Source organism: Numida meleagris, chromosome 2, assembly GCF_002078875.1.
Source record: "Numida meleagris isolate 19003 breed g44 Domestic line chromosome 2, NumMel1.0, whole genome shotgun sequence".
Classification (NCBI taxonomy): domain Eukaryota; kingdom Metazoa; phylum Chordata; class Aves; order Galliformes; family Numididae; genus Numida; species Numida meleagris.
Window position 1 is genome coordinate 82,699,470 of NC_034410.1, and position 24,890 is coordinate 82,724,359.

Genomic DNA, 24,890 nt, shown 5'->3' on the forward strand with positions numbered 1-24,890 from the left:
CCTGCCTTTGTAGAAAGCCTACTTTTTTTGGTTTCCCAAATATTTGAATTTCTGACCATGAGCAATTGGGAGACAGGAAAATACTTCTCAGAAATTTCCTGGGGTCTCAGAAGAAGCTGAAGAAAACAATGCACTCCAAAGAGGTGTCCCCAGCAAAAAGAAATAATGAAGAGGTGCCTGCAGTCTGGATGGACTTGTGTTGCAAGGGCAATATATACATACATAGAGAGCAAGAGGAAAATGAATAGGACCAGAGAAGCCCTTGAAGATTGGCAGCACCAGGAAAATTTCACAAATAAGCATGACATCTACCTGGAAATAAATAGTTCCCAGCAGGATGAGGATTGCTGTTCATTTCAGCGAGACTTGCAGACCTGTGTGGTTACAGAGGAAGAGCAGCATATGAGACAGGCGTGAAGCCTGCCTGATCCTCCCACATGGTGCTGTCTGCCAACTAAGAAACCTAACCCCAGGCAGGGAAAATATCACCATCTGACAGTTTTGCCAGCGTGAAGCACACTCTCTCAAACAGTGAAGCAGTTCTGTGGGACAGCCATGGCATTGCTGAGGATAGATGCTGTTGGTCTTACTAGAGCTGAAGGGGTTGTGGGGTCATTTGCTCATCAAGCTCTTTGCGCTTCTCAGAAATGTTGGTAAATTTCTCCTCTGATTCAATCATCCTTTCCCAGCTGATGCTGACTAAACTGACAGAAGCAGGCATATGTGGTAATACCTCAGATACATCACAACAGTGCTACATTTCAGTTTAGTACAGCCACATGCTGACTCAGCAACATGGCTTTGGCCCTGGGACTCAGTTGGTCACCTTCAGCAAAGTGCCTTGTCAGATTGCAGAAGCTTAAATATGGATTTGGAGATGTCCTATGTTCCCCATTATATCTTGAGCAGCACAGTGTTAACAGTCATCTGATCCTCTCATAATTGCCAATGTAATCAAATACCCCATTACCTAAACCGAGCAGCAGCAGAGCAGTTGAATAACCAGGCACCTCTTGATGAAGAGGAATGGTCACACAAAACCACCAGTCTGCCCAGCCTGGTTCTTCCGTACTCCACTCAGTCCCACAATGCTTTGCTTCAAGCAGCAAATATTGCTGTCTTTTGGTAGTTGCACTAGATTTCTGCTGATTAAAGGATAGCTGTCCTATCTGGGCAGGAGAATCTGTAGTGTTGACCTGCGCTGCCTACTGAGGCTGCTGCCCAGCAGAGCTCTTCCAAGAGTTGGGCTGCTCCCTAGAGCTCTCTAAAAAGTTATGCATATTGTCCTATGGATACATGCAGGTGGAGAGAAGCATCTGCCATTTTGAAAGGAAGGAGCACCTGCATCATCATAATTATCTATAAACTCAAAGTAATTTCAAAGCAGCTCAGTCTCCTTATTTTGCCCTTCAGAAATAAGATGACACACTTATTTTCACCAGCCTCCACTTGCCTTGTTTCCTACAAGGGATGGCACAGGCCATGAGCAGAGCAGGGCTGTGCCAGCTTATGGCAGCAGTCACCTGGCCCACATGCTCCTGTGAGATGTCATAAGCTTACTAAGCCCCGAGTGCTGTCTCGTTCTGCTTTGTGCATTACAGACAACCTTTCCTTGAACACCACCTTTCTGGAGATGCAGAAAAGGCAGGATCTGCCTGAGCTGCTTGGATGAGTCCTAGGCATTACATCTATTTCACCCTTACTTGAAGCTATATCAATTTAACTAGAGCCATCGAACAATCCTTAATTAACCAGGTTTCTATTTGATGCTGCTTACTCTTAAATTCAATGAAAAAATAAAGATTTACAGTATTGTCTCTTCAGATAAGAAGCATTACCTGCTTTTCCTAATATAGTCATCTGTTATTAAGTAGCCAAGAAAGATTCACTATTGCCTCTTGAAGCTAAAGAAATGTCAGAGGTATAAAAACATTGACATTTTGCTGCAGTTAGATCTCTGAGATCAGCCAGACAGCTGCCTCAAGGCTAGCTACCAGATTACTCATCTGATTTTGTTGCTGTGATATGGCATCTTTGCATACAATTACCATGAGTCACTCCCTCTGTTATCAGCCTCTACACCAGCTCCCTTGCCCCATTTGTCACAGTTCTAATGGTCTCTATACAGCCAGCACCAGAAACCCAGAGCTACTTGTAATGTTTGTTTCAATAATGAAATAAGAAGGTCCTAAAATCCTTATTTCCTTTATCAGAGCAAAATGAAATGCTACATGTGATCTGCTCAGCAAATACTGAGTATAACAGGATTAAATCCTTTGGGCGCAGAAGGTTTGGGTAGCTCAGCTGTGTCTGGATGTCCTAACAAAAGATTTTTACTTCTGAATTACTTTCCTTCCACCTCTCCCAATCTCATTTTTGTTTTGTTACAATCCTTTCCAAGAGTACTAAAAAAACAAGAAAGAAATAAGTTGCTTGGTACCAGAATGCTGTCTGTGCATTCTAGATACATGTTCTTGGTCACCTATGTGACCTGTGCCCTTCAGGCTCGTACTGGTGCCATTCAGCTTACCATTGCTAGTATTTTTGATCTTGCCTGGCTTTAGACCACGCAACAACATACAGCAGTCTTCCCAACATAGAAAGACAGGTTACTCTTTCTGTTGGCTAGGACAAGCTGCACTACACCCTGGACTTATCTGACCAGCTGAAGCAAACACAATGAATAGGTTTTTGGCAAGTGAGGAGCTTTACTTATTTTCATTTCTTCATTAAAGGAGGTTGTAAGAGAGGTGCTGTGAGCAGTGCAGCAATGAGATTTGGCTGACAGTCATAACCCCAACCCCAACCATTCCCCCAACCCATTATCTGGTGGGGCAGGCAAAGCAGCGCAAAAGAAGCAGCCTGAGTAACATTAGGAAATACCTTTCCTCAAATTGCCAGTTTACAAGTGCAATGAATTTTAAGAACAAAAGCCCATCACCACTATCAGTGCAGTCTTCCCAGGGCAACAAAACTCAGACCAACCTACAGCAAAGCATTGCCTTCTCACTGACTCTGTTATTGGTCCTGGTATTTCCACTGATTTGTGTAATGGTTCACAGCAATATAGTAAACCTCAGAGAAAGAGCAACAATCTGAATAGTGGACCCCTCCCTTGTACGGGATACTGACATTTTTCCTTTCTTTCATCTGACAGTGAGCACGTTAGCTCAAAGATGAGCGTCCTCTCAAGAGCATCCCTGAATGCTCTGCTATTTGATAAGGGGGATGGGAGAAAACCACAGAATAATGAGAAGAGATCAGAAACTACTGACCCACTTGATGATATTGATACTTTAATCAACTCAGGTTGATAAGCTCTGGAGATCCTTTCCAACAAATACCTTTAGGGCTATATCGTAGTAAAGTCATGAAATGTTAGAATGGTGAGTTTTCTAGTGCTTCCCTTAAGTTTCGCTAAAACACTTATAATGCAATGCAAAGTACAACAATAGCAGCAGAGCAGTATGATCCCAGACCACAGCAAACAATAATCCACTCAAACACAACAACAGTATGCACAGAAATAAAGGAAAGAGTCTGCTTACCTTCAAAATACCTCAGGTACCCAGGAAACTCTAAAGAGAAGCCCTTACCTCCACTGCCAACCCTTAAATGAGGTCTGGGAAGGGGTGGATCCCAACTTCACCCCTTCCAGTCACTCAGGTGCACTGCATGCACCTGAGCTCCCCTGGGCTGCCCCTGCCTTCCCCCCAGGTTCTTAATCACTAGTTCAAGCAGTGACTTCCATTTCCAGTTTTCAACAGTACCACAAGTCTTTCTGAGAGACATTACCCCTAGGAGCAGATGAACCTTCTCCATGCACTGTGGAGGATGGTTTCTTATTTTATTGAAGCCAATCTAATTTTCATGAGCGACAGTCTATTTTTGCTTATCACTCATGCATTCTCACCACCTTCTTTTAGCCAACACTTGCATTTTCAGGTGTTGCAAGGTGGATGAACAAGGTAGTTGTTTTGTTACTGCATTCATTTTCCGGAAGATCAATGCCCTGACACATTTGATTGTACAAAGACACAAACGTAGTAGCAGTGCAAAGCATGCAGCAGGAGCGCTGTGCCAGGGAAGGGCAGAGAAGCTGACTTTCCAATGGCATCACTGTCTAAGATCAGAGTAAACCACACATGGTACCATCCTCTGCAACGGGACCACTTCCAGCTCTTACGCCTCTGGTTCATTGAGAGAGCTGCCAATGCCACCCAGCCTAGGCTGCTGCATGCATCTCAGTGTGCATTTAGAAGTATTCTAGTAATTTATTTCAGCAGCTCTTGTGTACACACGTGCACTGCTTCTTTCAGCCTGCTGCACTCCTTTTTGCTTTAACCACAGCTTGACTTATGTCGAGTGACAAATTGTGGCTTATGATTTATTATTATTTTTAAAGATTCCAGATTCTTACTAGCTGCAAAACTGTGGAGTGGTAGCAAAAGAAGCCATAGATGTTTCTACTTCTGTGTGAGCTATTTTATTTAAAAATATATATATTTAGGTGCCAAAGATGCAGATAAGCATCAGTGGTATTTACTAGCATGACAATATAGGAAGGAAGTGCACTTTTATTCATGTGGATGATTTTCATGTCTTATCTATCCTTCGAAAGGTTTGAAGTCCAACCCACACTGGAGCATGGTACATTATAGGTTATGGTCTTGTGTGTGTTTTCCTAAGCTAAGGAATAGAAGACAATCTCAGTGTTTTTCTCTCTCTTCCACTGGAAGCAATATGCAAAATTTAGTTTCCATGGTCACAGCATAAGTCAAATGGGATGACAGTTTATCTTCAGTACTTTTCCATCCCTCCCTGACCCCCACAACTCCCCCAGACTCTTCCCCTGAGCCTGACCTCAAGGTAGAAGTTGTCATTGTTTGTGCCTGAGGTCCCCTGGCTGCCTTTTCTGCCTGGTGCATTTCTGCCTTTGTCTTTGTACTTGCAGACCATGGTAGCTCTGAAAAACAGCAAACAATATACCCCCTCAGAAGGACTGGTGATCAGCCTCACCTTACTGCTTTGCATGTGGATCAGATAGCTCTGCCTTCAGCAGAGCTTGCTATTTGCTTGTTTATCCTGCTTGAGACACAGCCATTGTGCATAAAACCTCAGTGAAGTGTAACAATTCCAGTGAACCACCTCTGTGATTTCAAAACAACATGGTCTAAGATCAACCCTTTGGGCAGAAAGAAAAGGATGTCAATAGATTAAAGAATACGGGTATGACTATGAATAAAGCATTTTCCAGCAAGCTTGGAAAGCCACCAAAGCAAATACATGGAGCTATTTATTCCTTTGAGGTATTGTTTAGGTTTCTTCCAGGTGTATACATGAGTGCTCATTCATGTGGGAGGAGTTATCCAAATTCTGCCCTTCTAGCTCCTAGGGTTTTAGGACTCCTACTGGTTTTCCTCTTTAAACCTTTTTGCACCACACTGATTACACTGCAGTGTGCCCTCGCTGGTTAGTGCCAAGCCTTGAATTTTCTTTATCATGATAAGCAAGAGCTCTCTCAGCTTTGAGTGACAGGGTTCCTTCAGAGCAGAAGCAATGTTTTACTCCTCTCTTTAGCTCACGAAGAAGCCTGACAGCTACAGGGTGGGTGTACCCTGAGCTCAAAGGAAAGAAGCTTAGAGTCTCTCCTTAAGAGCCGTCTCCCTGCCCCTCAAGAGCCCAAAGGCTAGGAAAGCTTGTTTAGTAGGATTGCCTCAACTGTGGATTTCAGCCTGTTACCTGATGATAACTGAAAGCCTGTGCCTTCAGAAGCATCCCAAGTACCTCAACATCAATGCAACCTGCTTATCCTTTCCTTGCTGGTGCTATGTCTGGGCTCTCTGCGGCAGAACTCCAGAAAACAAGAGTTAAACCGCTCTGTTGTTTTGTTTTTTTTTATATCCCACTGATATTTACCCAGTAGAAATTCTATCAACCAACAGCAGAGTTCACACTTTCACAATTTCTAGACCTCTCTTCGCAACATTGGTAAATCAGAACTTTTCAAGATTAACTGTTTAGAGGTCATGTTTTGTACCAATGCTGGCTGCTTCATATTAATTATTTTTGACAGCCCAGTTGCTCCAGATTGGACCAGAAAGCTCTAACTGGGCTGTGCTGAGGCAGATGCAGCATTTGTTCATTGTCTTTCTACAGAAGGAATGCCAACAGGACTTCTTTTTTTGGGAGAGGTCACATTTCGTTTGGTTCAATATCCAACTGATATCTGTACGTTCATCACTAGTCCTTCTAAAGTGATCCCATTTCCATGTAAATGTTTTAGATGAAATGCCATTATATGGACTTTATTTCTGTTTTTATATGAACTTTATTTTGCCTCTAGCCTTCTGCGGGTGGTGAGACTCATGCATCTCCTGAGTCACGCAAGCTCAACGCAATATGTTTATCCCAACCTAGCCATGCCATGTGCAAGGAGGAAAATAAACTACCCATCTTTCTTGGAGCAGGCCACAGTTTCAAGGCTTTGCTATGTATTATTCTTTTCATCAGCAAGAAAGCATGCAGGAAAACAGTAGAGCCTGGCTGATCAAATACGCCTGGTCAGAAATCCCATTATGTGAAGTCCTGGCACTGCACGCAGTCGGGCGCTGTTTGAATTTCCCCATCTATTTTGGGCAAGGCCTGAGAGACAGTCACACGGCGCAGCGTTAAGTGCCTTGCTGAACACAGGCCAAAGCTTACCTGGAAGAAACAGGCAGAATTTGTGAAAGCATACTAAGAAAAGAGGAAGATCTTGTCCATTCTTTTTTCCGTAAGGCATAGAAATGAGGAACATATCAACAGTAAATTAGACAGAGAGGAGCATTTGGATTAATGTTTCATAAGTTTGCACATCTGGCCAATAACAAGACGTGATTTACTGCAAGCTCTAACTCTATGTATAGACCTCTGTTAAGTGATTAGGGGGAGGAATCTCCCTTCCCCCCCCAGAAGCTTCATTTCCTGTTTTAATTTCGTAATGGACAGTTTGCATTTTCTGCAAACAATAATGCGATCTGTTTCCTCTCCCGGCAGCTTGTTCACTGCATTTGGTAGATGAGCAGCCTTTAGAAGAAGATAGATGGCACAGCCCTGCATGCAATCTGCTGCGATGGGCATGGCAGCTCTGCAAAGAGCATCTGTCTGCCTTGATGGGGAAGATTTCCTGTATACTTCTAAGGACAGCAAATTGTTTATAGGAGGATGCTCTTCCATACTAATGAAAAGGCCTGCGGTCAGATTGCTGGCAGCTTAGCTAGGCCCTCAGGCGTCCCACAGAAACGTGGGGCAGTGCCAGCTCTGAGGAGCTGTGGGTGCTGAGGTCTTTCCTCCTTTGAGACTCTTCCTCATATCCCAGCCCTGTGGGTTTTCTTCTGTCCTCCTGGAGGGGTCAGTGACCTGGTCCCTTCCCCACTGCTTCCCTTTGGGCCATTCCGCACCATTAAAGGGCATGAGTTTGGGGTTTTGTATGAGTTGCCCAAAAGGTGTTCTCCATCTTCCCAGGGCGGGATGAAGTTCATGGCCATTGTTGGCTGCCTGAGAGCATGGAAAAGCAATGATAAGTCCAGACACACCCCATGTATGCCCTTGTTTACCCCTAAGGAATTGTACAGGATGTGAGTGGGACATTAAGCAGCCATGTGTTTCATGGGTGCTAGTGTGAGTGTATCAGCAGCTGCTTGAGCCCACATCTACAGGCTGTAAAGAGATACATGCATAATTCATATACTTTTAATTAAATAGTAGCATCTCACAATATATTGCATTCATTTTAATTACATTTATCTCCTCGTGCTTGTTGACCAACTGAAGCATCACTTTTTTTATCCTTTCGGTTACTATCTCAGCATAAACAACACTAATTGGACTTTAGGACAAGGCATGCCAAAGGAGCTGTGCCAGCTCTCCCCATGAAGGTTGCAGTGCCAGAACGGGATGGCCAGGGGCTGCCAGGGGAGACAGGAACTGCCCTGGGATGACCCAAGGAGAGAAGTCCCGCACGTCCTAAGGCTCCTCTCAGGCATGTGGAGATTGCCCAAACCATTTCAGTGTTGCAGGAAGGTTTCTATCAGGATTAATATGTCCATAGAAAGAGGAGCCTAGAGTTTTTGCTGCTGCATTCATTTGTAATGCATATAGCTGGGAGACAAGGCTGCTGAGATCTATCAAGACACACTCTTTTTTACTGAATTCATTGCTGACCTCACACTGTTTTAAGGTGGGACCCATCCAGTGCAGTGAGGGCAGCAGCTCACCCACACCTTTACACTGAGTAAGTTGAGCTGGGCAGGCATGGGGCAGCTTGTACAGCATGTTTCACATCACCAGTGTGAGCAGCAGCAGTGTTCCCCATACTGAGAAGCCAAAGTTGGGTTGGTGGGGGGGGGGGGGAGGATGGGAGCTGGATATGTCACAAGTGGATGAGAGTGCATTGCTGAGAAACATCACTCTGTCTGCCAGAAGATGGCTTCCCTCCTTCCAGAAAGGTATTTAGAAATTATGTTTGCTAGCTGCTGCTCTACAGGCCTGATTTTTGTGTTTTTTGTTGGTGTGTCTGTTTGTTTTTCCCAGCACGCACGTACGCACAAAGGAAAAAAGCAGTTAATAAAGTTTCACTGAGATTTAATGGTATTTCTCCTGTGAGACCAGGTGGGCAGACCTAGATCTTTGTTATTGGTTTTGTTGCCACAACAGTAGTACAGGTTTGGCAGGTGAAGGGTTGTGCTCCTATTAAAAAAGTAAAAGAAGAAGAAAAGCACCCAGCTTGTGCTGCCCTTGTGATTTATTGCACACTATATGTTGCAAGATTAATTCCAGCTGTGTTGGTTTGGGAGGAGAGCACTTACTTTGGTGCACCTGATGGAGATTAATGAGTTGGCAGTTTGGCTTTATGGAGAGATGAGACATTGAATCATAGAATAATTGCTGTTGGAAAAGACCACTAAGATCATCCAGTCCAACCACCAACCCATCCCCATCATGCCCACTAAACCATGTCTCTCAGTGCCACACTGACACATTTCTTGAACACCTCCAGGGACAGTGACTCCACCACCTCCCTGAGCAGCCTGTTCTGATACCTCACTATTCTTTCGAGAATAAATTGCTCCTAACACCCAACCCCCTGGAGCTTGAGGCCATTCCCTCTTGTCCTATCACCATCACCTGGGAGAAGAAGCTGAACCCCCCCCCCCCCCACCTTGCTACAGTCTCCTTTCAGGTCATTGTAGAGAGCATTAAGGTCTGCCGAGCCTCCTTCTCTCCAGACTAAACAATCCCAGCTCCCTCAGTCCCTCTGTGGATGACTTGTGCTTTGGACCTTTCACACCTTCATTTCCTTTCTCTGGACATGCTCCAGGGCCTCAATGTCTTTCACCTCATCCCACATTTCCTGTGGTTCAAAGTCTGACACAATAGCGTGAAGTCCCCTCAAGGTAAAGTCACCAGAAGTCCCTTTGTGGTGGTGGTGGTCTTGCCATCAGAGTGTCCGAGGCAGCCTGGAAGCAGCACTGCTGCAGGTTAGGTGGAGGTGCTGAGGGTCCCCACAGTCCCCCCAAAAAGAAAACCCTTCTCCCTCCCTGCTAAGCCACCTGTGCCGTTGGCAATCCTGGCACTTATGGCAGGACCCACTCAGCCTGGTCGGAGCAGGCAGCATTTAGCACAGAAAACTTTTATTTGTTATTGTTGTTCTGGAAAACAGCAAGGCAAACTATTTGTTTTTTTAAAAGGATTCTTGAGTTCTTCAAATCATTAGGCTCTGTGATGCTAAGCATCAGTGAGTAAATGTCTTTAAACCAAAGAATTTATGCTGTTCTCCTTGCATGTCCAAAATATTTTGCTGACGGAAGGCAGAGGAAGAGCAGTGTGGGAGAGTGAGCAGCTCTCCATTGCAGAGCAGGGCAATCAGTGCATGGAGCATTAAAATCCATGTGGCTTGTACGTGTCCCTACTGTGAAATGCTGTGCCAGATACTCTGATGTATGGTCAATGGCACTGTATTTCACATACACTAGAAATATGTAACTATACATAAGTAGTATCAATTGCATTTATAACAATGCAGTTTTATATGTGTTGTTTTATAATAAACTAAAAAGGCAAATGTTTCTTTAGGTGGTGCTTGGCTGTCAGGGCACCAGTAACAGACGGTGTTGGCGGCTTGCTGCTCCCTGTTGCTTTCCCCTCCTCTCCCCTGACCATCACAGGCCCTAGAGCCTGGAGCAAAGCCACCCCATATGCTGTATGTGCTGCTGACAGCGCATAGGAAAGAGCTGCGATGGCGGGGCTGCCAAAGGTGTCTGATGCCACAACTCTGCTGATCTCATGCCTGGCTTCTCACAAAAAGGGCAAGGCTGCTCTCCTTGCCTCCCACCAGGGGCTGGGATGCTCCTATGAATCTGCTCTGGGTGGCTGGAGGAGGACAATGACTGATCTTTTATTAATTCCCTCATCCACTGGCATCTCAGGTTGGATTTCAGGAAATGGTTCTTCATAAGAGAGTGGTTGGGCACTGGAACAGGTTCCACAGGGCAGTGATCGTGGAATCAGCCCTGCTGGAGCTCAAGAGGTGCCTGGACAACGCTCTCAGCCATATGGTCTGATTTTTGGGTGGTGCTGTACGGAGCCAGGGGTTGGACTCGATTTGATGATCCTTATGGGCTCTTTCCAACTCGGGATACCCTATGATTCTATGGGCTCCTCCATCAGGTATGGTGACAGCCAGCCCTGGGGCTGGGGGTTGCTCTAGGGTTCTTCTTTAGGGCAAATTGAACTTAGGCATGGGGATCCCTGTGCCAGCCACCCAAAGGCTTCACTGAGATTGGCAAGAGCATGGCCGTCGGCTCTCACCAGGGCTAGGGCTTGCTTCACCAACCTGCATCTGCACCAGCATCTTCCTGACCCACAGCAGGCTTTGTGCAGCATGGCTGGGCTGCCAGCTATGGCCTCATCTTCCCCCTAAGTTAGTAGTGCCTGTGCAACGTCTCTTTTCGGCTCTAGAAAGCATGCCCCCTGAGAAAGAGACTTGATCTTAATGACCTCACGTCCACTCCCACAGATCAGTCACTTGATAATAAAACAAGAAATGTTTCAGATTTATATCTCTAAAGACCTCGTGCTTCGCAGTCCCAGCCAAGTTACACAGGTGTGTTTGGCGAACTTTCAGTGCACAGCTGCTCGTCCCCAGCACCCCAGAATACTATTTCTGTAGCAAAGACAGATATTAAAGGGAATTAATTAACTAGGTTTGCTGGCTGGATAATCAATTTTCTTGGTATAAATTGAGTGCTGATGGAAGAACATTGATCCATTGCATTTCCCTGTATAGAGATTAAAAATAGATGAATACCCAGCTGGAGAAATTGTGATGGGATTGTATTCCTTCCCAGTACAGAGTTTTGGCAGCCTCAGAAAATGGGGTGAATGTTACTGGGATTTCATTTCATAAATTAATTGGGAAAGTGAAAGTCAAAATGTCCCAATTTAGGGATCTTTGAACAAAAGAAAGTGGAAATGTTTCATTCTGAAGCAGCTTCTCATTAGACATTGAAAGGCTGGCAAAACCAAGGGCAAAACCTAAGTGAAATGTTTTAATTGTGTTTAAACAAAAGCTACTTACAATTATATTTTATATTAGAATACTTTTTAACATATTTATGTACTTACTGCATTTTCCATCACAGAGCAGCTCAGAAAAGTTGCGGTCTCTCCGCCCTGAGTGAAGCAGATGCCTTCTCCCCAGCCCTGCACCCCAGCAATTCCTTTTGCCACATTTGGGCCCCAGCTCAGACACCAGCAGCATGCCATGGTTCATGTTGCTCTGCCTTGTTCTCACCAAAGTTCCATTGCTGTGGTGTTCAGCAAAGTGTGCCCTACTGAGGGCCCACAGACGACCAGCACATACAACTCAATATGTTTCCCATATGTATGCGTTAATGGAAGCTTATACACATGTTTAGGAGGTCACATGCCTCCTAAGTCACTGATCTGACTACAAATTGCTCAGACTCTGTGATTTATTTTTCATCTCATTTATTGCAGGCATGAATACAGGAACAGGTAAACAGCTGAGCCGTAAAAGTTTCTCTCCAGGCGTATTTTCAACAAAATGCCATCACATACTGTCTGGTGATACATGCTGCTACCCAGATGGAACATAATGGGGTGAGCAATCTTTCCTTAAAGCTGCTGCCCACCAGCCCAGGCTGCAGCTGCCAGAGAAGCCTTCTCCTCCCCTCACTCCCTCTCTTCCTCCTCCTCCCCGTGGGTTCTTTTACGGCACTTAACTTTACAAAACACAGTTGTGAGGCTGATCTTACATGCAATTACAGATCAGCACCAGTATATTTATTGCAAACTCCTTAAACATCAGGACATAAAAATTAAAATAATAATAATAATAAAGAAAAAAAAAGAAAAAAAAAGAAGGAAACAATATTCGGTTGCATAATTACGAGTAGGTTTTTGTAGCCAATGAACCAGAAATGTATTCAGAAGAATAAACAGAAAAAAAGAAAAGAAAAACAAAGGATATTCATAAACAGCTCAAACAAAACATGGTGCTGCCTCCAATGAAACATTTCCCTGCATTGCCAGCTCTGTGTCATGAGCACGTAGGGTCCTGTTGCAAGAGAGATGTGAAGCCACGAGCTGAAACTTCCCAGGAGTTAATTTTCAAACATTGCACTTCCAGGGGCTGAGTACATTTGAATGTGAGAAATCTGCACACAGTGTGGGATCCGAGTGAGATTGGGGATCTCAAACAGTATTACCTAGAAAACCTGGTTATCCTCTTTAAAACAAAACAGTGGAAACACCTGAACCACACAAAAACGAGCCACGATTGGTTGGCTTCCATAAGAGATTGCAATATGAGAAAATATTTAACTCCTTGCATAGCTGTTGAAATGGCCACTAAATTTTGCTCGAACAACTGAAGCACGACAACCTTGCGCTCTGCCTCTTGGCAACTTCACACCTGAAAGCCGAGCTCTGCCCGCCAGGTCGTGGCACCCTGTTGGGCTCTGCTGAAAGCCACGAGCCCCGGAGGCTTTGCCACTGTGGCCATACAGGAGGCATCCCCAGCTGTCCTGGTTTTACAACACCAGCTGATGCTCCTCAGCTCCAGCCACTGGTGGCCGTCCCAGCTCTTTGCTCTCCCCATGAGGGATGAAAGCTCTTCTGACAACAGGGGGTTTGGTGGCATATTTACATCTAATGCACGAGGCTTTGCTTGAGAAGCTACATTGGTCACAAATCGAACCTCGAAGGACCCCTGGATGGTGTAGGCTTGTTGGCAAGGGCTTGCAATGTAGGCCTAGCCAGAGGGACAGAGGGTAGGATTCATCTCACTTAATTGTAAGCAATATAAAGGTAGACATTGAAGTCAGAGGCACCTCCGGAAGGCAGTCCCTTGGATCTCTCTGCAGGTGAGAGCTGGGCATATAGCATTAGGTGAGATGAACCCTGTCCCTGGAGGACTGGAGGACAGGCTCCTTCCAGCCACCCCGTTTTGTCACTAGCTCTGGAGACCATGCTTCAGAAGGCTGCTGTTTAAATGTGTTATCTTTACATGTGTCAATGTACATGATAATGATAGCCTGTGCTGGGCTTCATGCTGCCACAACTACATATGCAAGCTCATTAAAGCTAGCTCGGATACTTCTGCGCTATTATATAGACATTCCTTCAGGCAGAGTATCCTTTCACACCTGTAAAGTTAAAGCCTAGGGGCAAACCTAGACTATATGCCTCCAGCAAATGTTCATGTTGACGTTGTCTTGTTTGCTGTAGTTTGGATCACAGGTGTCCTAAAGTTATAATTCCCAACCGGAGGCGAGGCAGGAGTGTTTGATATTCAAAGGATGTGGAAACTGAAATGCTCAGGCATGGCTGAAGAAAATACGTAGTAAGAAAGAACAACATGATGACATTCTGCAGCTAAAAGTTTAGTTCAGTATCAGTCTAATGTGTTGAACAAAGCTCCATTAGACTGCAGAATAGGAAACAGTGGCAGCCAGTAGATAAGACACTAAAACAAGACAAGGCAACGTACGTGGGTTTTTTTTTGGTGGGAAATGCCCCACTGGAACTGAGTGACCACACGAACCTTTCCCTCTCTGTCTGGGGGGACCAAGGAGCTCAGCTATGCTAGAGCAGCCCCAGCTGTGGGAACATGGCCACCGCAAAGTCACCTTGGTTCACATTTCTTGTTTTCCATTTCTGAATAGTTTAGTGTAAGAATTTTTAGACAATGGGAGTAAAAGGCTGCACTTAAAAGAATAAACTAAAAGCTTGTTGATGAGCAAGAAAATCAGAAGGGCTGGTCTGAGTCAGGCATTCCATTTTGCTAAAGGCTTTTGCATATGTGACCAGACTGCCCTAATGCAGAGAACTGGATGTTTGCCCCCAGACCTGAAGGCACGTTGCAGGGTTCTCAATGTCCATTCCAAGGCAATCAGTACAACCAAAGCATGCACTCAGATTTGATTTTCTTTGTTTTCCCTCAGTAGTGACTTTGTGAAACAGTCACCGGTTCACACACAAATGGGTGCTGCAGCAGACCAGATCCAGCTAGGGTCAAGTGCTGTTCCATTTGCAAACCTACTTTACTTTCCTGACAGCATCTCTAATTAGAGTTTTCTCTTATTTATTCTTTCCAATGCTCAGTTCTACTTGGGTGCGGACAAAGGTGCTGCTGCTCCTCCCTCCATCGGGACCTTTTGGGAATTGGTAAGCAAGCAGTAACGGGAAACAGAAGATGCAGTCTTTGATGTGTGTTGCATTTTCCCTTCCTTTCTGATCTTTTCTCCGTGATTTCATGTTCCTAATAACCTCAGACTGATGGAGAGCTACATGAACACATAAGGAACAGGAACGCCTTGGCACCATAACCAGAAGACGGACAGCCTACAGGTTGTGTCTGATTACCCAGCAATGTCATCGGAGTGCTCTGAAATCTGCAGTCCAGGTGTGTTTCTGTGACTCCTTGTGCCTATTCCTCGTGTTGAGCTACATCATTGCATTTTGCATTGCGGGTTTCTACCTCACAGTTGCACTGTTTATTTGGCCCCATTTCATGGTAACCGGAAAGGTTTGGGGTGCTGGATTTTAACTGGGAAGCCTCGTGCTAGTTTCTTGTCCCAGTAAATCTCAGATAGTCAAGTCATTTTATACCTCTAACATTGCAATCCACAGTCCTGTAACGCTCTCAGGATTTCTCCTCTCAAAGATGAGAAAGCAAAAGAGCAGCACAAGCTAACTGAAGGAAACTCAGTCTCACAGCAATCACTTCCCAGCCTCCACACAAACAAACGGGTTAAGCTGAGATAAAGCCATCGTAATCAGTATCAAATTAAGGACAATCTTTTATCTTAGTACAAACCAGAGAACACAGTGTACAGAGTAACAGAAAAATATACATCTTCAGCCATACAAAACGCACAAAAGCTTTCCTGTTGGAATAGTATTTTGTAGCTGACAGTCAGTTGTTGGTAGCTTTGTAGGCAACCCTGCACTGCTGGACAGGGGGAAATGGAGAACTGTTCTTTAAAATTTAGGAAACTGTTGGTCGTGTCACCTGTATACCGCAACACGCTCCTCGAGGCTGCAGTCCTGATGACAGGAACGCCCACCCAACCCTGTGCCACAAACAATTTGTATTATTTTTAACATGATCGATAAATTAATGCAGAAGGAGGTGGATCTGGGAGGGGAAGTGCCCTGGCTGTGCCAGCTGTACCCGTGCTGCCCAGGCTCTGTGGCCGGAGCCATCTGCGTGCAGGCATGCCCGAGTTCCCAGCAACCTGGGGAAGCTGGAACTTCCCACCGAGTTACAAAAAGTCAGTATCAAGCTAGAGAGTCAGTAGCAAATCACTTTAAACAACTGTTTTGTTTTTTTTTTTTAAATCGTTAATGGAAATAAAATAAGATTTAGTTTCGGGTTGAGGTCAAGAAGGCAGACTATGGGGAGTGTTGGGTGCGTATACCTGTGTGGAGGGGTGTCCTCCCCCTGCAGCTATTTGTATCTCTGAGTAAAGGTTAAGGTTAGGAATTTAGTAAGACAGCCATTTGTTTTTCTGTGGAGACTAACAGTCCTGGGGTTAGGAAGTAATAATCATTCTTCTGCTTTAAAAACGGTTCTTTAACAAATAGCGGTAGCTCATTGCAATTTTCAGTTGTACAAAATGACATATTTTCTATGTTACTATCAAAATATTCTGCATAACATTAATTTCTGTGCACTTATTAACATATGTACAGAACAGTGTTTCCCAATAGAGATCAGTTTGCTCCTTGCTGATCCTTTTTGCCCTAGATTTACCAAAACCAAACCTGAAATTAACTGTGTTAATAGTATAAAATCTCAGGAGAGATAAAGGATTGAAGGTTTATTTCCCAGCAGCAAACGAATAAAGGAACTCCTTCAAGTTAAAGTCTAGCCGAGACTAAATTTTAACCAACCGTAGTGAATCCAGGCGAGTCAGGAATATCACACGTTTTCCCGATGCATTATGTTGAGTACACAGAAGCAGAGGAATGTAAACAGACAGAAGGCACATGAAAGGCCCCAATCCATTCTCCATCAGACGGAAGTGAGAATTTCATAATTCTGTCATCAAGAGTCTTTTCATCATTTTCTCTCTCTCAAGTTCACGCCTCAGAGTCTCAGCGCTGTGTAATTAATGCACAAACAGCCAATTATGGGAACCACAATAAGTCTCAGATTTCAATTTAAAATAATTAACATTTTTGAAATACCAAAAGAGGGGGAAAAGGTCAGACTCGATTCAGTGAAAAAGCTGATAACTGATGGCTGATTCAAAAGCAAGTACCACTTGATATTTCTGAAGAGCAAACAGAAGCAAGGAAAAGGACACAGAAAAACCCATATGGCTAAACTGTTTATGTTTTAACCTCCCTCTTGCTACAGGCTACCCATTTCAAAGGGAGCTGGATGAGGACTCTAAAAATAAAACAGCTACAGTAAATGCCAGCACTCAAAAAAACAGTGTTACAGCCCTCTGCTCCTCAGCACAGTGTGAGTTGGACGGCCAACCACCTACGCTGAATTTACTGCAGCCCACTTCATGAGCACACATCAGGGTAGGGGAAGCAGAGCCTGGATGTCCTTGCTCACACACCAGACCTCACACTGGGACTGCGCTGAGCTGCTGGTCCCATTTCTAATAAATATCAAAAATTGGGAAGAAAAGCAACAGTTTACTCTGTTGTTCTGGCAGTTGAGTAGCTAATGCTTGGAAAGCATTATGAAGACATTTTGAGAATTTTTGTCCATTATGGACAAGCAAGAGTGGAACCACTCATTTGATCTGGGGACATCCTATGGAAGCTGACTTCATAGAATCAAGAATCATAGTCATACAATCACAGAATGTCTTAAGTTAGAAGGTACCTTCAGATCACCCAGTTCCAACCCCTCTGCCATGGGCAGGGCTGCCCCCCACCAGCTCAGGCTGCCCAGGGTCCCATCCAACCTGGCCTTGAGTGCTGCCAGGGATGGGGCACCCACAGCTCCTCTGGGCAGCCTGTGCCAGCGCCTCACTGCCCTCCGAGTAAAGAATTTCCTCCTAATGTCTAACCTAAATCTCCCCTCTTTTACTTTAGTGCTATAGCTTCACAATTACACTTCCACTGGAGCAACACATTTTAAGGTGAGTTAGAAGTGTTGACCAAGTGTGCAGGTGGAATTAAACCAGTATCTGCAAAAATACTTAACAAATGAAAGTGGGAAGTGACTGCAAATCCAAAAGTAAAAAATCTAGTGTATCATGATGCCAAGGAAATATTTTTGTATTCAAGATAAGCTTCGGACCCTTTGTGCTCCAGAAGTACTGAGTATACCCACTCCTACATTTCTATTCAGTAAATCATCAGCTTGGGAAACTCAGCTTTGATTAAACTCTGAAATAAGAGGCCAGTGCAAAACTGGTAGGATGGAGGAATAGAAACTGAATGCAGTGGAAAGATGGAATGGCTTGTTTTTCTGAGAAACTACAAGAAACATCACTGTAGGCTGACATTACAGAAAAAAAAACAACAACCAAGAGGACAAAGAAAGAAAACAAGAAAACCAGTGTCTGTTTTTCATTTAGAAGAGCAGATATTTCTTAATTTCAGCTTCCCCCCATGGACATTTAATTTCAAAAAACAAATGGGAATAGCAATTATTAAAGGAAAACCATGGTTCAGGGAAAATGACTTGCCTGAGGAAAATTTGCACAACCTTTTCTCTCCAGGCCATTGACTATATAAATGGTACACTGCTGGCTGCAGCAGTTAATTAAGTTCTTGTGGGTTTTTTTTTTTGTTGTTGTTTTTCTTGCCTCAGAGCAGATGTGAGGTCTAGTTACTTCCTTACAAAACCCACCTCTTCTGAGCTGGGTATCGAGAAGCAACTGAAAATCATTTGGTATCAGGGGTAAAAAGGCACTTTAGAAAGAAGGTGAATTTTCCCCACTGTAATTAAGACAGAAAAAGAGAAATACAGCCAATTCCCTTATGCACAGAGCATGAAAGAGCTGCATAGTACCTGTCCGCCAGCGAAATCGGTTTATGTGACGTGTATATTGTCTGCACTGTCGGAGTCGGCACAGACTCTGCCAGGGATCTCAGTACAGGCGATTTCGGTACCGGCGAAAGCTTGGGAGATGACTGCACCACACAGCACTGCAATTTGCTGTCTGTGAACTCTGCCTACAAAAGACACACACAGACATGGGAAGAAAAAAGTGTAGATTAGCTTCTACTGCTCCTGCTCACTTTCATCCTGTTCATTGCCAAACCCTCAATACCAGCAGCTAATAAAGAGAAGGAGATGCTGTAGCTTGGAGTGCAAGCTGCGTGTTCGTGGAGCGGCCAACTCTGCTATCAGCTCTCACGACTTTTTGGCAGGGATTCTTTCTTGTGCCAAACCACAGTGGGTAGCCCCAAGGTGCATGTGTGACCTGGGATGGTCATGGAGCAACTGCAGGCTGCCAGTACCTTGGAACCCTTAGGTGTGCTCCTGCTGGATTGCTATCATGGCAACTTCTGGTCACACTTTGCAGCAGGGAGGAAGAAAAGTCACCATCATAAGGGAGCATATGATATTTATCCACCTATATGAATAGCAAATTTTCTTTCTTAATTTTTTTTCTCAAAATCTGCAAGCCACATGGCATCAATGCTAAAAAAAAAACAAAATAATTCAACCAGTGGAACAATTATTTGGGCCCAGAAAAGCATGGCTGTGTTAGGTTCATTTGCTTACTGTCATTTTTGGCTTGTCCCTGCTCATGTTTCAACTAAAATCATCTGATGTGCTCCAAGAGAATCTCTGAAGCAATGGGAATTCCATTAATTCCATGAAATTACGAAAATGGAAAGCATAAAACCAACTAAAGAAACTCTCCTTCTTCAACCCTGGTCAATCTTATGTGTAAATACTGGCTAATACAGCCTGCTCAGATTCCTCTCTCACTCAGCTTTTAGAGCTCAGCTTAACAGGCTACTCCAGCCTCTGAGGGTGAGCGTGAGCAACAGCACCACCTGTGAAGCTGATGTAAGTTCTCCTAGCCCTACTGAAACCAGCAGTGCTATGGCAAATTACACTTGCTGAAGATTTGTCCTGTGTCCTAAAGTGTGTTTGCTTGGGATAATGGTTTTACTGTATATATCTAATGCATCTTTCATATATGTATGCATTTACATATATATGTATGTTTGAAAAAAAATATTTAGCTGGTCTAAACAGATACAATTGCATTAACTTAAGTCTGTGTGACTTCTACCCACTGACAGTACAGCCACTGAGCCAGCCGTTTCTCCCTGGAAATTTCTGAAATTCAGAGGGGTTCCTGGCATGAACCTTCTTTTTAAACATTGTAGGAAACCAAGTTCTCCATTTTCTCCTCAACATCATTGCATACACACCACAAAATTAGAAGCCATGTCCTCAATAACATTTCAATGTTCTGTTCCAAGCAAAATAAATGAATAAATAAGAAAAAGTGAAGGGGAAGCAAGGAAAAGGAAAACGAAACAAGGAACAGGAGTCAGAAATGCTGGTAGCCATCAGGGACTGTGACTGGAGGATACTTGGAGTGAGATCTGCCTGCAGGACTAACTCTGCCTTTCAAATGCTTTGCTGGGGAAAAGCAGCATTTAGATCCAGTCCCACGATCGGGTTTATTTTGAAAGAAAAGCCTCTTTCTTTAAATGATTTAGTGCAACCAGTCACTGCACATGGCCCAGCAGTGAGTTACATGTCTCTGATTCTGTGCTGGATATAGACTGCTGCTACCAGTAAAAGTTACAGCTGAAGTCTGAAATGCTTGATTCTGTCAATGTAATTTGACAAAACAGAAGCCAATTACTGTGGTTTACAATTAGAGGCAAGGAGTGTTTTTTCTTACAAACCAGAACTACTTCTCATACTGGAAAGGATGGGAAGGGTTATAATCAGAGTTCCACATCCCGTATTCCATTATATCAAGTCCCCCAAAATCTTTTAAAATTCTCCGAATTGTCTGTGTAATTCATTTTGTCACACTTACTACATAACGTTCTACCCTTAAAGTAGGGCTTGGATTGGACTTCATTTTTGAGGTGTCAAATAACTGTTCATACTCACATGCAGTTTACCTTACCAAAAGCTCTAAATCCCAACATCTCTGAAAGTTTAGTAAGAATTAAGTCCAATATTTGATTTGAGTTATTAAGTAAACATGGGAGATTAAACAAGGATACCATTGTAGCCATCAACACGCTAACTATAATTCCTCCTTAAAATTCAGATGCAAATTCAGTGAAAATCCGGCTTCATTTTGTGATGGCACAGCAGGCAGTTTCAGGCAGCAGGCCATGCAGTAGCTAGAGAGAGGACTAAGACATCCCCACTCCCTTGGGAAGATGCTGTTGAGCTTCACATGAGCCCTCAGCAGCCCTGAGCTGAGCAGCATTTGGGGACTGACTGCGTTAGCAGCGAGCTTCATCATTTGACTCTTAGTCCTCTGTCTAGTAAGCATCAACATCTGAATGCAGGCACGTTCATTATTTGCATAATAGAAATATTTAACAGATTTGCACTCTAAAGTCTGCTTGGAGTTTATCTTTTTTTGAGGACTGCTTAATGCATATGTTTTTAATACTGTTAAATTATTCCTTGGAATTGTGTTAAATACACAGCTTTTTAGTTGCACATTCTACTTACAGAAAACTGTGGTACTGTTGTAAAAGGATCGAAAAAAGGATTAGATGTATCAGCAGGGAATGTCTTTATCTTTAAAAAAGATAAAGAAAAAGATGTTACTTTCAGAGCATAAAAATGGAAAAGAAAAAAAAAAAGCAGCAAAGCATTGTAACTATAGTGACATATCCAACAAATCAGAGCGGTTCAGCAGTGCTTGGACCAGACCAGAAAAGACCCCTCCAGAAATGCATACAGAAACTTGATGATGAACAGTCAAAGCATAAATATGAATACCTGAGAGACACAATTAAATTTGTTGCGTGCACAAAGTACCTTCTGATCCTGTAAACAGTCACTGGATCATTACCTGCTTCCTTCAGTGAGCACCGCATTGTAAAATATGCAATACAAAGTGCAGGAACCATTCTTTTCCATTGCAGAAACTTCATCTGAAGAACTTTGCTTATGCTATACATATTTTGGACCTCCGAAATTTCAGTTACACAGTTGCTGCCCAAGACAAACAATCACTGAGATGGGATCGAAAGACATCTCTCTGTAAAACAAGCCCTGTGGACAGTGGTTTGCTTTAGGCATCTGCTGGAGCTGGCTGTCTGCCTGTGCCCAGCAGTGGGCTGCTGATCAGGGATAAGCTTTGGGGGTTTTCATCACAGGACTTGGGGTCACAGTCCGAGATGAGCATGTCCCTGGGCAGAGAGGGCTAAGAATGGCCAGGGCTCAGCCCTGAGTGTACCGTCACTTGCCCCACGGTCTGCTGGAAGTCACTTCTGCCCTTAGAACTACTTCAAATGTTAATGGAAATTAAGGAAATATTCAAAGTGGCAACAACTTCTGTCCTGCTCCACTGCAAGTGGTGTTTGTCATGATTTTCCTCTCTGGAATGCAAACATTATTCATTCATTCACCAGGAAGACAAAATATCAGATGCAGGTATCAGCTTTGAATGACACTTCATGCTTTCCATTTTGGAAAAAAAAAACCCACATTTTTCAGTGTACAGGTGTGTTTTTCACTTTATTATAGAAAATGCTGTGCATTTTGTATGCGTGTTTTCAAGCATAATTCACTATCTACAGCTATAGAACTACTGTTGGATAATCAAGAAAGCTAGCCTGAAGGCCCTGAGCCCTTGTAAGCCAAAGCAAAACCTGAAATTATGACATCAAATATAATTAAGTAAATGTATTGTGTTTATTTTGCAAATAAAATAACAGAAACGTATTTGGCTTATAAGGATGCCAAGGGAAATTAACAGCCATCTGTAGGGCTGCTTCTGCAAATACATGGAATTAGTCCTGGCCTTAATTGTCAGGCTTCTTAGACACGAGGATTATAGATGGCAAAAATACGTACCTTTTTTAACCGAACAGAGGTGGCTATAAGTCAGTCACATAGGTGCAAGTGAACAAACAACTGTGCAAACACATTCAAGAAAATTTCACACTTTTTTTTAGATTTATAATCTTGTCTTAGCAAAGAGTATGTGTGTATGTTGCTGGTTGAACCTTCTCTTGGCATTGCTGCAACAGTTCCTTGCAGGTACAAACAGTATAGGACAAAGCACAAGCATGCTCCACTATAAATGCAGTCTTTTAGCCAAAGGCAAAGCAGCACAGGGATGGAAAGTCGATTGCTCATAGATAGGCAGGTTGAGTCTGATGTGCTACAGCCAACATATTTCTCATTTTGCAGGTTGGGCTCATTAAGGAAATGAAGAGCAGTTACTGAATATAGAAAAGAAAAATGACACAGAAAATTTTTCAGGAGCCCACTGAAGTTTGGGAGCAGTGGTGTATGGAGACAGCCAGCCCTGGCGGCACGCCGGGGCACATAGCGGTACAGAGCTCCTTCTTGTAAAAGCAGCACTGTGAACTGTGCCTATGACAGAGGCCAGCAAAAACCAGATAATCTGTCTTAGTTATCAGCAGGAATTCCTCTCTAGAGGAGCTGTGCTTATTTAATCTCAGGAATAAGACAATCCTGACAAATGAAAGGCTCTGTAGGTTCTAAACCCACCAATTTCCGGCATTTTAATGAAGATGAAAACAGAAATTAAGGGATAGAGGGGAAAAAATAAAGCATAATTGTGTTCAATTTAAGAGTGAGAAAGAAGCCATCCTGCTCAGCTTTTAGGATTTAGTCTTTCTTTTTCTCATCTTGTTTCCTTCTGCTGCTCAGATGGCACAGTTTGAGCAGTTCGTTAGTTTGCCTGCCCTGGACTTTGATAAGAGCACTGCCTGCTCAGTGCTGTGAGGGGCCCTTATCTATTCATAGTTTGGTTCGTTTGAGGAGGAAATGGATATCAAGTCCTAATCCACCCAAGTGCAGAAAAATTCTGTATATTCAAGATCACATGCACCTGGGGAGGAATAACCGCATTCATCAGTACAGGTGAAGGGCTGACCTGGTGGAAAGGAGCTCTGTGGAGAAGGACCTGGGTGTCCTGGTGGACAACAGGTTGGCCATGAGCCAGCAGTGTTCCTTGGTGGCCAAGAGGTCCACAAGAGGATCCTGGGGTGCATTAAAAAAAGCATGGCCATCAGGTCAAGGGAGGTGATCCTGCCCCTCTAGTCTGCCCTGGTGGGGCCATTTATACTACTGTGTCCAGTTCTGGGCTCCCTCTCCAGTTCAAAAAAGACAGAGATCTCCTAGGAGTCCAGCAGAGGGCCACAAAGATGATTTAGGGTCTGGAGGATCTCTCGTATGAGGAAAGGCTGAGAGACCTGGGTCTGTTCAGCCTGGGAAAAAGAAGACTTGGGGGGGGGATCTGATCAGTGTTTATAAATATCTAAAGGGAGGTGGGAGGCAAATGGATGAGACCAGGCTCTTCTCGGTGGTGTCTAGCAATAGGATAAGGAGTAATGGTCTAAAACTTAAACATAGGAAGTTTCGTACTAACATGCAGAAGAACTTATTTACAGTAAGAATGACGGAGCACTGGAACAGGTTGCCCAGAGAGGTTGTAGAGTCTTCTTCAATGGAGATATTCAAGACCCATCTGGATGCCTACCTGTGCGACCTACTGTAGGGTATCTGCTTTAGCAGGGGGATTGGACGCAATGATCTCTTGAGGTCCCTTCCAACCCCTGCAATTCTGTGATTCTGTGAACACTTTTCAGACTGAGGCTAAGGTAAGATGGGGAAGAAGTAAGGAAGTTAGGCATCTGGCTTATGTAAAACTGCATTTGGAAATCTGAAAGGCCATTTTACCCAGGAATACACATTGGCCTTCTTGTCCTGCATGTCTGCCATAGCCAGCAGTGTGCTGAGGGCAGCAGCTGCATCAGCATCTGACAGGAGGAAGAAAACCCTGCCTGCTCCTACCCCACCATTCTACGAGAGCGGTGTTGATGTCAGTCACTTCCTGAGCCTTGCCTTGGGGATGAATTTATTGTGTAGTGTCAAAACTCCAAGTAGCTCAGAAAGCAGAACTGCTCCCTGACCAGGACAGGAGGCCAAGACCTAAATGTTGCCACCTGGGGGCTGAGAAGGGAAGAAGAGCAGAGCTACCTCCACCATCTACGACAGATCTGCCGTTCTTCCATTCCTGGAGACCTTCAGGAGCATCCAGGCTTCATCTGGGATTGCAAATGCAAGGGGACAAGGGGGAGGGAAGGACCACTTGGTATCACAGGGGCTACAGAAATATCATGAGCAACAAGAGGACAGAGCTACA

At 44.0% G+C, this 24,890-nt stretch overlaps 2 protein-coding genes across 6 annotated transcripts in view; both read right to left on the reverse strand.

Annotated features, from left to right (window-relative positions):
* The window catches only part of FRRS1L (ferric chelate reductase 1 like), a 33,049-nt gene extending 29,455 nt beyond the window's left edge, over positions 1 to 3,594 (reverse strand). Inside the window, exons 1-2 of one of the 2 annotated variants that reach the window (XM_021388766.1) lie at positions 3,549 to 3,594; positions 313 to 374 (exon numbers count right to left, since the gene is read on the reverse strand). In XM_021388766.1, coding sequence (XP_021244441.1) covers positions 313 to 355 — 43 coding nt within the window. In that variant the 5' untranslated portion in view covers positions 356 to 374; positions 3,549 to 3,594. Of the gene's footprint in view, positions 1 to 312; positions 461 to 3,548 lie in introns of those variants that run through there. The other variant, XM_021388765.1, reaches the window with a different exon arrangement.
* Positions 12,017 to 24,890, reverse strand: part of EPB41L4B (erythrocyte membrane protein band 4.1 like 4B) — a 167,225-nt gene continuing 154,351 nt past the window's right edge. For 2 of the 4 annotated variants that reach the window (XM_021385831.1, XM_021385835.1), the window contains exons 23-25: positions 21,215 to 21,283; positions 18,554 to 18,717; positions 12,017 to 16,674 (exon numbers count right to left, since the gene is read on the reverse strand). In XM_021385831.1, coding sequence (XP_021241506.1) covers positions 16,605 to 16,674; positions 18,554 to 18,717; positions 21,215 to 21,283 — 303 coding nt within the window. In that variant the 3' untranslated portion in view covers positions 12,017 to 16,604. The remainder of the gene's footprint in view (positions 16,675 to 18,553; positions 18,718 to 21,214; positions 21,284 to 24,890) is intronic. The other 2 variants (XM_021385833.1, XM_021385832.1) reach the window with 1 other exon arrangement.